The 12,427-nt window shown below is 39.8% G+C and overlaps 1 protein-coding gene and 1 non-coding gene across 3 annotated transcripts in view; both read right to left on the minus strand.

The window, feature by feature from the left end:
- The window catches only part of LOC112149250 (rho guanine nucleotide exchange factor 17), a 60,171-nt gene that overhangs the window by 5,121 nt on the left and 42,623 nt on the right, over positions 1-12,427 (minus strand). Inside the window, exons 2-18 of one of the 2 annotated variants that reach the window (XM_024276850.1) lie at positions 11,629-11,706; positions 7,193-7,375; positions 5,640-5,756; positions 5,109-5,201; positions 4,856-5,032; positions 4,728-4,778; positions 4,393-4,502; positions 4,229-4,314; positions 4,022-4,140; positions 3,724-3,931; positions 3,573-3,646; positions 3,406-3,489; positions 3,229-3,332; positions 1,659-1,771; positions 1,461-1,574; positions 1,118-1,385; positions 949-1,035 (exon numbers count right to left, since the gene is read on the minus strand). In XM_024276850.1, coding sequence (XP_024132618.1) covers positions 949-1,035; positions 1,118-1,385; positions 1,461-1,574; positions 1,659-1,771; positions 3,229-3,332; positions 3,406-3,489; positions 3,573-3,646; positions 3,724-3,931; positions 4,022-4,140; positions 4,229-4,314; positions 4,393-4,502; positions 4,728-4,778; positions 4,856-5,032; positions 5,109-5,201; positions 5,640-5,756; positions 7,193-7,375; positions 11,629-11,706 — 2,066 coding nt within the window. Of the gene's footprint in view, positions 1-948; positions 1,036-1,117; positions 1,386-1,460; positions 1,581-1,658; positions 1,772-3,228; positions 3,333-3,405; positions 3,490-3,572; positions 3,647-3,723; positions 3,932-4,021; positions 4,141-4,228; positions 4,315-4,392; positions 4,503-4,727; positions 4,779-4,855; positions 5,033-5,108; positions 5,202-5,639; positions 5,757-7,192; positions 7,376-11,628; positions 11,707-12,427 lie in introns of both variants that reach the window. The other variant, XM_024276849.1, reaches the window with a different exon arrangement.
- On the minus strand, positions 6,531-6,603 carry trnam-cau. The gene has a single exon. It is a non-coding gene; the product is annotated as a tRNA-Met (tRNA).

The raw sequence follows: 12,427 nt of genomic DNA on the forward strand, positions 1-12,427 counted from the left end.
ATCGATATCGTGAGCCATGTATCGCGTATCGTATCGTATCGTGAGGTACCCAGTGATTCCCAGCCCTAGTGTGCATCAGTATTTAGCTCTGACAACAACAGCTCAGTCCTACACCGGGCTTGAAGGAATTGTTCCAAAGCAACACAGAGGATGAAGAATTCAACAAATAACGGGATTTATAAAGAGCTTAGCTGACTTGTAAGTGTGTTCTTTATCTTAATATTTGTTCATATGTTGCACTAATATACTAGATTCCTCCTATGCTTCTAGGCTAAATAAGAACCAATGTGTTAAGGCAGTGAAGTGTGTTTTCATTCTGTTATTGTTATCTATTCCGTTATTATAATTTGCCTTTCAGGATGAAATATTAATTCTTGATACAATATTTTGTTCAGCAAGTTTTCTCCCAAAAGTGAGTCTTCTACTTCAATGACCTATATAGGATTCTTATAATGTATTTTTTGCTGCTGTGACTTATACTCCGAAAAATACACAAAGCCGTTTTCTAGGGGTGTAGCAAAAAAAAATCGATTTGGCGACATATCGCGATACTTGTATTGGTTTAAATGCTGACGTGGCGATATTTAATTAATTATTTATGGGTGTCCCTCAGCATTTTACTTTAGTTTTCCACTTTTTTTTCTTATACTGAAAAATATTTCATTGTGAAAATCAGACACTGTTGACTGTTAAAAACAAATACTTTTTAATTCTCCAAGAGAAAAGCAGTATGAATTCATTTGGGTCAAAGCAACTTGTATACGAGTCACACTTGCAGTGTTTAATGTTGTCATTGTAATAAACTTAATTTTATAATTTTATTACAATGAATTAATATTCATTGTTTTAAGTCCAGTACACACCCCTAACATTTTCTATGAGTGATGTCACACTCACTTGCTCCAGTTCTCACATACAGTCGATGGTTTCAAGATAAGACAGACTCACAGAATGCAGAGGATGGAGGCCGCATGCTGCATCTTCATGCTGTTCTTCCGGTTGCGGATGTTGTCGGAGGACTGGTACACGTGGATACTGTCCCAAACACCAGAAATGGAAGCATCAGTGGCAGTTTGACGAGGGAAACTGGTCGAGATTGGTTATGGCGAATGGTTACCATCCATCCTCTGTGCCCAGCCACACAGAGCTCTGATAGGCCTCCGGGTCGATGCTCAGAAGATCCTCCAGACTGGCCCGGGTGAAGGATCCGCGAGAGGACCGCCGCATGGCCCGGCCATCCATGGGGCTCTCGGTGAGGGCGCGGCTTCCTCCACCAATGCTTAGCATCCCTGGAGCGCTGTAGGAACTCGCTACCGGGAACTCCTGCTCCTCCTCACTGCTGGTGGTCTCCGTAGCCATGTCTTTGGAGCCTGGGCCTTCATCGTCTTTAAGAGGATGAAACAGAGTTTCAAGAAATAGTAATAATGGTCAAAAAGGTTAAAACTCAAGAAAATACTCACTGCCAAAGCTGGAGGAGATGGTTGAGTGGCTGGCTTGACTCTGCAGAGTAGAGGAAGGACTGGGGGAGTCTTCATCATCTGTGTCGTCACTGTCAAAGGGAACAAGCTCTGCTCCTGGTCCTGGAGTCAACACAGCATCCAAAATGAGCAAACACAAGAAGAACTCAAACCAAGTTTGTTTGGATAGACAGAACTAACCAGTCGGCTGCTCAGTGAGCTCCAGAGTAGAATGAGAGATGGATATGTGGAGCTGCTGCTGCTGGGAGTGAACAGCTGCTGCAGACGATGGAGCCGGCTCTGATCCGCGGTCCCTGAGAGGCCAAGAGAATACGTCAACTCCACAAAACTCACAGAGACTAACATGTGTTTGTGTGTGTGCTCAGTAACCAGTGTTTATCAGCTGATATTTTTGGGATGGAATTGTCAGAAAAATATAAAAAAGCACTCTGAGAATGCTAAAAATGAACTGACCCAAAACCAGAGTTCTGTGTCTTAAAATGCAAAAAATGATGGGAGAAATAACCAAATCGGTTCTACAAAGTAAAAATTAGACACTAAAGGGTTAAAAAAAAAGGCTGGTTTTCTGGTGTTAAATATAAGAACAGAATGCTGCAGGCTAAAAAGATTTTAATGGAACTTCTAAAAGAATCCTGATCACTTCAGTTTACCAGCTCTGTCTGTGGGACCTTTCAAAATAAAATGAGGATAGCCAAAGCATTGACATGAATCTACTTCCAATTATCCTAAGTTTTATTAAAAGAAAACTTTCAATAATCTTTGGGACATATTTTTGGGTAACAATAACAATAAAATTTAATCTGGATTTAGATTAAACAGATCAATATCTCTGGCATTGATTGACTCCACTGAATTAATGAACCCTTGTGCTGTCCTAGGCATGTTTATGACCCCACAAGACAGAACTGAACTTTTTTTTCCAAGGATTTTTTTTTATCTTTACAGGTGTCTGTGGCAGACATAAAATCCTGTCCACCTTTGTTATGAGAGAGATCACACATCAATATAAGGGTGGGGTCATCAGGATAAAACAAATTATGTAAACTAACAACAGAAATCCCATTTACAATATTTTCAGAAATCTTAAAGCATTAAAAACAATAAAGAAATCAAGAGGCAGTACTTCAGAATCAGAGCATCATCCAGAGGTTTGGTTTAGTTACATCTTTGAACAGTACTTGAAATGTCCAATAGGAGGCAGTATTGGAACTTAACTTGACTGGTTCACAGATTCAATGTTTCTAAGGTTTTAAACATGTTTTATGCAGACTCATTTAAAATATTTACTGAGCATAAATATCTGAAAACTACTGACAGAAAAGAGCGTCATAGTTAGGAAAAAACACATTAAAAATTATTAGCTATAAAACATCTACAAAAAAAATGAAGATTGCAGCAGAAAAATGTGGAGCGGAGGGAATGATTTTGTAAAGAAAGGCTTGAAAAGAATAAACCTTATGTGTAATTCTTACTTTTCTAAAATAAATATAGGGTTTGTTCAAAAATAATTATTGTATCTGCGAAAAATAAAAACTAAAGTTAAGGATACTTTTCTTTTTCAACATTTATGTCAAATATAAATGATCTTTCATGTGTTTTTCTTTATCATTTTAGTCACAAATATATTAAGTTTAGGTATGTAAATAATTGCTTCCGTCTCTGTATGTGCTTGCACACATACATGCTAAGACATTTTAGTTATTACATGCTTAAACAAAAAAATATAATAAAATAAAAATGGAGCTCTGACCTTCCCTTGAGCCCTGGGACTGCAGCGATGCAAATGATCCGTGCAGAGCAGACGGCGATGCAGGCCTCCACCGTGGGCTCGTCTTTGATATTCAACAAGCAGACCTGAAGAGAAAACATTGCTGTGGTTAATATTCTACCATCCTACCCTGGCGGTGATCACATGATAGTGTCTCACCTGTCCCACGTAGCCGTCACTGTTGCACACCCACACCTCACAGCCGCTGTCGGGGCAGCTGTGGCTGGGTGAGGCGCATGAAAACTGAGGACGACAACGGTTCGGGTGTAATCTGTTTATTATGGTCTGGAATCACCTTATAGGTGCTTTGGTTTGTGGGATCTCACCTGCATTCCACTGCGGGTTTTCATTATGGGAATGGCCTTCAGGAACTCCGGGTCCCACTGATCCTTATTCATAGCTAAACGCAGAAACACAACCAGAGAGGTTTCAGATCATCCAGGCTAAAGAAGCAAAGTTTTCATTAGCCTCACTCACCCAGTTTCTTCTTGGCGTCCTCGAAGGCCTGCTCGAAGCTGGAGCGAGCGTCGGGTGAGCTGAATTCAAAGACGAAGGTGCTTTCAGCTGAGACTGTGGTAAACTCCAGCTTTGTTGGCAGGAACGTCATACTGAAGGCTAAGGACTGCTTCTCTGACAGCTCTTTGTGCACCGACGCCATTAGATCCTTTATGACCTCATCTAAGGACTGACAAATGCCATGGAAAAGAGTCGAACAATCACACATTTAGCATCTCAGGACTAATGAGGACACATGCAAAATGCACATATCCAGTACCAGGTGTGGGAAGCTGAGGGTCTCTGACAGTTTGCTGATCTGCCCCAGCGTGCTGAGATCCTCCTCTAGTCGGCTGATTATCTTCTGGATGCTCTCCTTGTTTGTTGCCTGAGTGGAATCTGGGGAAAGGAAGCAGAGATTCTCAGTGTAGACAAAGTGCAAGAAAAATAATAAACATTGTTGCAAAAAAATGCTTCTGTGTCTTACTTTTTACCACCTCCACCTCTTCTAAAGGCAGTTTCCACAAAAACTTGTATTTACTGGAGGTATCAATCACACTGGCTGCAGTGTATCTGCAGGAACAAAAAAGTGCATTAGCTGCAGCTCAACACCAGGGGGCAATGTGGGGACAGCGAGTGTTCTTCACGCACAGGCTCATGGAGCTCCGTCTTAATGAACCAGACTTCCTCTTCAGAGTGGTGCAGATGATCAGATCACTGAAGAGGAAGAGGGAACGGTCCTTCTTCCCTCCAACTGTCTTCTATAGAAACACACAGAGAGCTCAGAGAGATGTAATACACAAGGTAAAGTAGTAGTTTTTTCCAGCAGTCTCGCTCCAATCATTTTTAAAGCATTCCCAATGCTTTTTGAAAATTCTGATTATGGTGTTTTTAGCCAAAAAAAGATAAAAAGATGATCGGTGTAATTTTTAAAGGAAACTTTGCAAAGACATGTTTCAGGTGAGGAAACAGAAGGCGTCTCTTACCGCTTCCATAACTATTTCCTGTCTCAGGAACTTCCTCTGTGGATTCAAAATCTGACACATGAAGAAAGAAAACATCACAGTAAGTGGCTGCTATTTGACTCTGAGTTCTTCATCAATTAAATCCTCACATGTTCCACTCCCTCTATGTGAGCCTCGATCTCCTGTATCACCCTGGCCTCTCGCTCCGCCTCCTCAGCGGAGCGCCGACCCTTGTTGATTTTCTCTGCCAGCCGCTTGATGTCCCTCTGAGCGTCTAGTAAGTACAAGTGGTCCGGGTGTTCCTCTGGAGTGTGTTTCAGCAAGTCCTAAACCACACAACCACGAACACGTTAACCTGATGACACACAACACCTTCATTTTTAGGTAAGGAAAGTTAGTCACCTTGACGAGGAGCTCATAGCGAGGTATCCTTTGTACTGGTTTTATCATCAAGTCGCCCAGAGCCTGCTTCTCTTTGTTCTCTCGCATGTTTTGCTGTTGGGTTGAAGCAAAATAGATAATTGAAAAAAAAAAAAAAATGCATTTCTGAGAATAACCACAAGGTGGCAGAGTGGCTCCATGGTCAGAAGCTACAACCAACAGGACCTCAGCTTCCACAATTATTCCTTCACTTAAGCATTTCCAGGAACAAACTGAACAGTTTACTTACTGGTCCCCAAACCAATTTACTGATCGTTTTTCAAGAGATTTCTGTCTTAAAAAGTCTTTAAAATATATATTTTTTGTTTTCTAATTTCTCTCTTTTTGAGACAAAAAAAATATAGTAAACAAAATCAATTTAGAGTCGAGTACGATTGCTGCAAAATCCGATTAAAAAAGGTTTTGTTATTGGCTCTACTCGGTTTTTAAGATCAAAAAACTAAAATCAGCAGGTCCAGAAACAGCCCCCATCCCTTCATCCCCATGACTCACCTCCAGGAACTTGTGAAAAGCCGGCTTGGCCTCCTTGGCGATCCTCACGGCGTCTTTGGCGTTGAGAAAGTTGTCGATGTATGCTGAATACATATCAGCCAGGGTCTCTTTGGAGAACTGCAGCAAAGGAGAACATGCATGTTGGGTTTTATTCTAAATTTCACAACAGCTTTAAATGAATAGAGCAGATCTAAGAGCGACATAAATGTACAGATAAATACTTTGTTCAGTAGGCATTTTGATATATTTGAGTCTTGTCCAATCACCATGTTTGCTTTAATAAGCAGAGGATTTTGCAAAAAGGAAGGAAGAAAAAGAGTTCAGGATGGAGGAAACATCCTGTTCTTTCCCTGCAGATTTGTCTCCGAGGGTGGTGTTGACTGATCTCTGCTTAACTGTTTTTGAAGAGGTGTCCATCCCTCTCAGCATTAACATGGAGATAAATGGTGGAAGCCAGAGAGTCGGCTGAAAACAGGATGGATTATGAATCATTGGTGCCCACCAATGCTTTTATGCTTTATTCTGTCAAGATAATTAACATTTTTGGAATTTACACTCTAAGTTTTATAGTCAGTATTAGTGGTGATTAATAAATAGGTGATTTACTGCCTTTTTTTTTTTAGATTTACTCACATTTTTAACAATTTAAAGAAGCAAAATAGTTATTTTCATTGCAGTTTTTCTCACCTCATGAAACGCTTAATAAATATTCAATACAAATGTTTTTAATCTAAAAAGGTTCAAATAATTTTTAAATAGTAGTTCCCTAAAAATCTAAGTTAAAGCTTAAAGAACTAAACCAATGGTTTCTAACCTTCAACCTTAATGTACGAGTCCCACAATGATTCACAGACAGAGAAAACTGTTAATTTAAAAAAAAAAAAAAAACACTGCCCCGTGTGAGGCTCGAACTCACGACCTTCAGATTATGAGACTGACGCGCTGCCTACTGCGCCAACGAGGCCTGAAGCCCCCTCCCGCCACAACAGGCTTAAGAGCGCGGAGCAGCGGGGGAGGGGTAGACAGGCTGTCATTCCACCCTGTTCAACAGCTTAGCTGAGTCATAGGGCCATTTCATTGTCTTATCCAGACTTCTCCTGCTGTAAAATGTGTTGTGAATCATTTGTATATTCAGAAGCAGCAGAGATTTGCCGTTTAGGTTTCTCTTTACAAGCTAATGTTAAAGCATTTCAGCTCATGTTTGTTTAAAGGCTGTCTCAGAGCCGCTGTTGGGTCATGGGAAAATTTTAAAAAGGGCAATCAGCGGTCACCGGAAAAACACTGGATCATACAAGGATCGCCAATTTTGGGCACCGTCTTTTAAAAAGCGCTCCCCTTCATTTAAACAATGACCTCTTCCTAACATAACTCCCTTGTCATTTCTGAAGAATCGTTCCATGTGAGCATTCATGCTGAGATCTTCTCTTTTTATGTTTTTCCAAACTGGACTAAGAATTTAAAGATTTGTAACCCTGTTAATGTGCACAATCATTTCTAAAAAGAGCAACTACCCAAAGATTTATGGGACACTCTTTAATCTTATCTTCACTTACGGATTGAACGAGGATGTGTCCAATGGTCTGTCTGTCATGCCAACGACTGACGCAGCTGGAAACCTGGTCCAGGAAATCCTCGTGGTGCTCCAGGATCTCTGGGATCTGGAAGAACATCTCATCCACCAGCAGAGGGTCCACGATGGCGCCACTGTCTGGTTGTTTGAGAGGACGCATGTAGCCCTGAGGGAACAAAACACTTACTGAAGATTTGAAATCTTTCTTACAGAGCAACATTTTTACAGAGGGGGTCATATAAGCTGACACTTCTCGAGGCGTTATCATTCAGCTAAGAACATTCATCAGAGTTTCTGTACTCAATCATGAGTATTAACGCCACGCATATCTCACCTTTAACAAGCCGATTGAAAAGGTCAATGAATGTTGAGTCAGTGATGAGTTTTTAAGATATTATTTTACATTTCTCTCGTGAATTTAGTTAAAGTAATCCATCCATTAATCCATTTTCTTTATTCCTGTTCAGGGTAATGGTATTTCTGAAACATATCCCAGCTATAGCTGGCTGAAGGTAGGGACATCCCGTTGACTATATACAAAGAACTGGACTCCCCTTAATGTTCCAAACAGAAAGTACTTGAAGGCACCAAGAAGCCAAAATCCCATAAACTTCTATAGAGAAATAAACAGCTATTACTCAGTTATTCTATTAGTCAGAAAAGTCATTTTTGCTCTGATACCTTGTGTTTCTTAACATGTTCTTGATAATCCTTGGCTTTTTTTCATGATATTTTTTTCTATAGTGCAAGTTATTCAAAACTGACCAATCAGATGCCTTGACAAAAATAGGTGGAACTTGCTGACCCCCACTCCCAAAATGTTCACACGTTTGACAGATCACTGACGGCGTCTGGTTCCAACATGGTGGCATCCGTATGGCAAAAAATGACAACTGAATTGATTTCATTGCAGGCCATTTCCTACGGCTGACGTCACAGTCCCCTTTTCCAGTTCTCACATAGACATACATCATAAACAATGGGGTCACAAAAGACGCAAGCATACGCACACATTCACACCTAAAGGACAATTAAGGGTCACCAATTACCAGTGGAGCATGGTTTTGGATTGTGGAAGGAAACTGAAGAAAAACCATAAATACACTCCATACAGAAAGGACCCAACAGGAATTTGACCCAACTGGAATTTGAACCAGTACTTCTTTCTGTGAGGCAAAAGTGCTAACTACTAGAGCAGGGGTTGGCAGCCTAAAAGAGCCATCTGGGCTTGTTTTCTATTGAACAAAACATTGAAGTAGCAGTATACTTATTTTAGCCTTTCAGAAGTTTGGATTTGCATTCATGCCCTTCTTTTTTTAATAAAATATATGAACTATGTCCATTTTTTGGCACTAACAAAGGCAAACATATAAAAAGAACCTAGCGTCTCTCAAAATGTGATTTTTTTTTATCCTCAGCAGTCTTATACTGCTGGATTTTGTTATTTTAGTTTAAGGTTGTACCGTGGTAGTCTTAGTTTGCAGGCTTTGTTTATTTGTTTTCTTTTGGTAGTTTTGGTTTGGCATTCTCTCTCTCTGACTTATTTTATGTCTGTCCAAGGAGCCACCATGGAGTGATAAAAGAGCCACATTTGGCCCTGGAGCCGCGGGTTGCAGACCCCTGTACTAGACCAACGTGCAGCCGGGATATGAATATATAAATATCCAAAACATTTCTTAAGAAACGGCTGCTTCTGTTCTGGTAAGGTCGAGCATAATCCTGCATTTGCATCCTTGCGTTAGTGACTTCTTCATGTCCTCCAGCAGCTGTGAGGCTTCTAGGTCACAGCTGCTGAAAGACATGATGATGATACCTGGAGGCCCACCGCAGGTGAAGGGATGTCTTTTGTGCCCATGTGACACATGAACAGGTGTGTGTCAGATGTAATGAGTCTAGAAAAGAACTACAAACAGTCAATAACCGGGGATTGAAGAGAAAAGGCAGCAAATGTTAGTTAATTTGTACCTCCGTAAAATAATTAAATTCAATAAGAATATAAACTACTTGAATTCTTTTTGGCTGACATCATTTATTTGATCTATTTCAATAAAAGCATGTTAAACCTGTGTTTTGAGATATCATAAAGTCACACTCCAATCATCTTCTGATCTGTTGTAAAAGCTTTCCCAGTGTTTTTAAATCAAGATTATACTGTTTAAAGCAGAAAAAAACTGTTGTTTTAGTTTCTGCAGAGCGGCAGCAGATCATCAGAGATTCACCTCTGAGTTTTAGGTGGGACTGTTGGCATGGACCATTTCCCCTTCCCGTTGGTGATAACTAGCAGCCTGTGGCTTTATGTCACAAATAATCTCTTTTTCAAACAGCATTTTTTTCTGGTCCTTATTTATCACAATTTGAATAAAGAAATACTCTGAAAAGTAATTTTAAGCTTAACTATCTTTATACATGTCCTTCATCATGAGAAACATGTCACAAGGACACATTAAAAACACCAAATCTTCACCAGAGTGGGTCTTTAATGGATGAACTGGTTTATTGAAATTATTGTTTCCAAAAGTTTCAACAAAAAATGTCACTGTTTTTTTTATTTTTAGAATTGAATTAATTTAAATTCCCAGAAAATAAAAAGCTGATTAATGGATTAAAATCCTTTCTCATTCCCTTTGATCCAGTGATTAAAGTACTACTTTACTAGACACTTATAAGTACTTTGGAGCACCAACAAACCACCTCATGTCATTCTAAATGTTGTATTGAGAGGATTTCATTCTCAAAAGGCTCCTTTGTATTCGTAGAGATCAAAGTAACACACAGAATATTATTGAAAGTCAGTTTTCTTTTAGTATTTTGAACATCAATGACAAAAACAGACATAAAAGCAGAATCTTTATGTCATCAGTGATTTTTTCGTAACTGTTGCTGCAGGGTTTCAGTGAAGTGTCTGGGTGTATCTTCTCATTTTTAAAATCTTGACTACAATGTGTGAAAAATTGCTTTAATCAAAAAAGCACTGAAAACCAGATTTTGCTGCTCCCTGTAGAAATGTTCTCCTCTCCACCATCCTTTGTGCTTTCACCGTGTGCTCCTAAAGAACAGTACCCCACTGGATTTCACCGAAAAACACACTGAGATCTGTTTGACATGAAAATAAGGAAAGTGAAATTAGTCTGCGGTTGGTCAGTCTGACAGGCGTTGGTCTCCACCTCAACACCAGAGACGCATCTGATGTCTCACTGCTTCACTCAGTGGCTTAGAAAACAAAGTAGGGAAAAATTGGAAATTAGAATAATTTGTCATGGAGCGTTGAGTCAGCCTCTCATAAATGTGAAACATAAGAGCTCAATAACTAACTGGAATTTCCAGAAACAGTCAGCGGTATACGGAGAGAAGTCCCAGACTGCAAGGACTCTGTTTTATTGTCTTCCTTTTTCGCAAAATTTAACGCACATGCTACCAACTTTAAAGGTACAACAACCCCGGCGTCAGGGGCAAGGGCAGACGGCGCCTGCAGGCCATACAATGCCACTTGCAGCTTTAACTCTTTGTTTCTAAATTTCCCAACATGTTTCTAGTTCTTGAATCATGCCATAAAAATTTGGTTTCATATTAAATTGTTTTAGAAAAAACTTTCTCCTTTCTTTCATTTCCTTTTTGGGAGGAATGCTATCCATCAAGAAATACTCACAGCCTTTACATTTTTGAGTGCAGATTGGGTAAAAACCGTCATGATGTGAGTCAAACAGCAGGAGAGTCCGCAGACTTTAGCTTTTAGCTGCTGCTGCAGAGCAGTCGCATCAGAACCACATCTGACAGCCTCCCTCAAGGATCTGCAATCTCGCAGCAGTCGTCGTGGTAACACTTACTTTCCCCCCGTGTCGTCATGGGAACACAGAGCAGGATTATTCACTTTGTGTGATGTGCAGACACACTTACAGCGACCGGAAGTGCTGTTGAAGTGCTGTTGAACACCGCCCACAGGAGACTGTGTCAGGTAAACTGCCGTGGGGGCGGGGCCACAGGTGAACATGTGTGTGTGTGTGTGTGTGTGTGTGTGTGTGTGAGAGCCCGCCAATGGGAATGAACTGTAGGGACAGATGGATGTGGCTAAGATTTGGGGCAAAGGTTAGTGAGCTTTTAGACCAGTCGGGCATACGGGAGAAAGTGTGTATGTTTGTGTGTGTGTGGGCAGATAATGCTGATGACAGGGAGATGTGATAAGGTTAGTGGATTAGACTGACAGGATGAATGGTAATAAGTGGATTACATAACATCTTTGTTACCTATGAGTGTTATCAGCTGTCAGGTTCCAGAATCTAGTGTGGGTTTCTTTGGCACGTAGCGCATAAGTGCTGCGATCACAAACAACTAGGACTTCATTTAACATTTTACTAAAACTATAATAATAAAAGCAGAAGCCACCAACACTGTAGAAGTGCAGTCACCTGTGCGTTTTCTTACCTGAACAAGGCTGCGCAAAGATTCCACATATGACTGTTCTGTGTCCAGGAGGGTCATCATCACATGTTTCCTCATGTCCTGTGGAGACAGAGCAGGGAAAGTTTAGGAGAGTTATCCTTTACAAGTCTGGATTCAGAGAGGAACAACAATCCAGCATCTTTCAGATGACCACAATAATTAGGACATAAACTGTGTCCAGATTCAGTCACTACTCCATAACCGCTAAAAGACTATTTTACAAAGACTATCTCTGAATCTGTGCTCTGGTGATGATAACTTGGATGATTAATAATCAAAAAATTAAATAATTTTTTCATGTGACAAATCAATAAAACAAAATACACTGTGGTATTTACAGTCATGTGAAAAAAACTCTATGAAAGCCTGTATATTTTCACACAAATTTGGATATTAATATTAATTTGAACATCACAGGCTGATAAAAGTGATATAACTGGACATTGACATTTTTTTAAGCCTACTTAACACCATCTATGAATAGAATTTCAAAATAATGTAATTTCTGCTTATGTTTTAGTTCAGAAACGTCACATTTAAGGGAATGGTTGATGCCACAAAAAAGTGTCTCGATGACGCAATTTCAACCAAAGCAAAAAGGAGGTCAAAACTCTTATCTCCATTGAAATATGAATTTTCTTTAGATTTTTTTCTTAGTAATCATGTTTCTGTTCAATTTGTATTAAATCACTTTCTTTTTTTTTATAATATTGGACATTGATATATAAACAATTTTAAGGGCAGAGCTAATTATTTAATGAAGGAGCCCTATTTTTATTTA

The sequence above is a fragment of the Oryzias melastigma genome, linkage group LG13 (assembly GCF_002922805.2).
Source record: "Oryzias melastigma strain HK-1 linkage group LG13, ASM292280v2, whole genome shotgun sequence".
Taxonomy (NCBI): domain Eukaryota; kingdom Metazoa; phylum Chordata; class Actinopteri; order Beloniformes; family Adrianichthyidae; genus Oryzias; species Oryzias melastigma.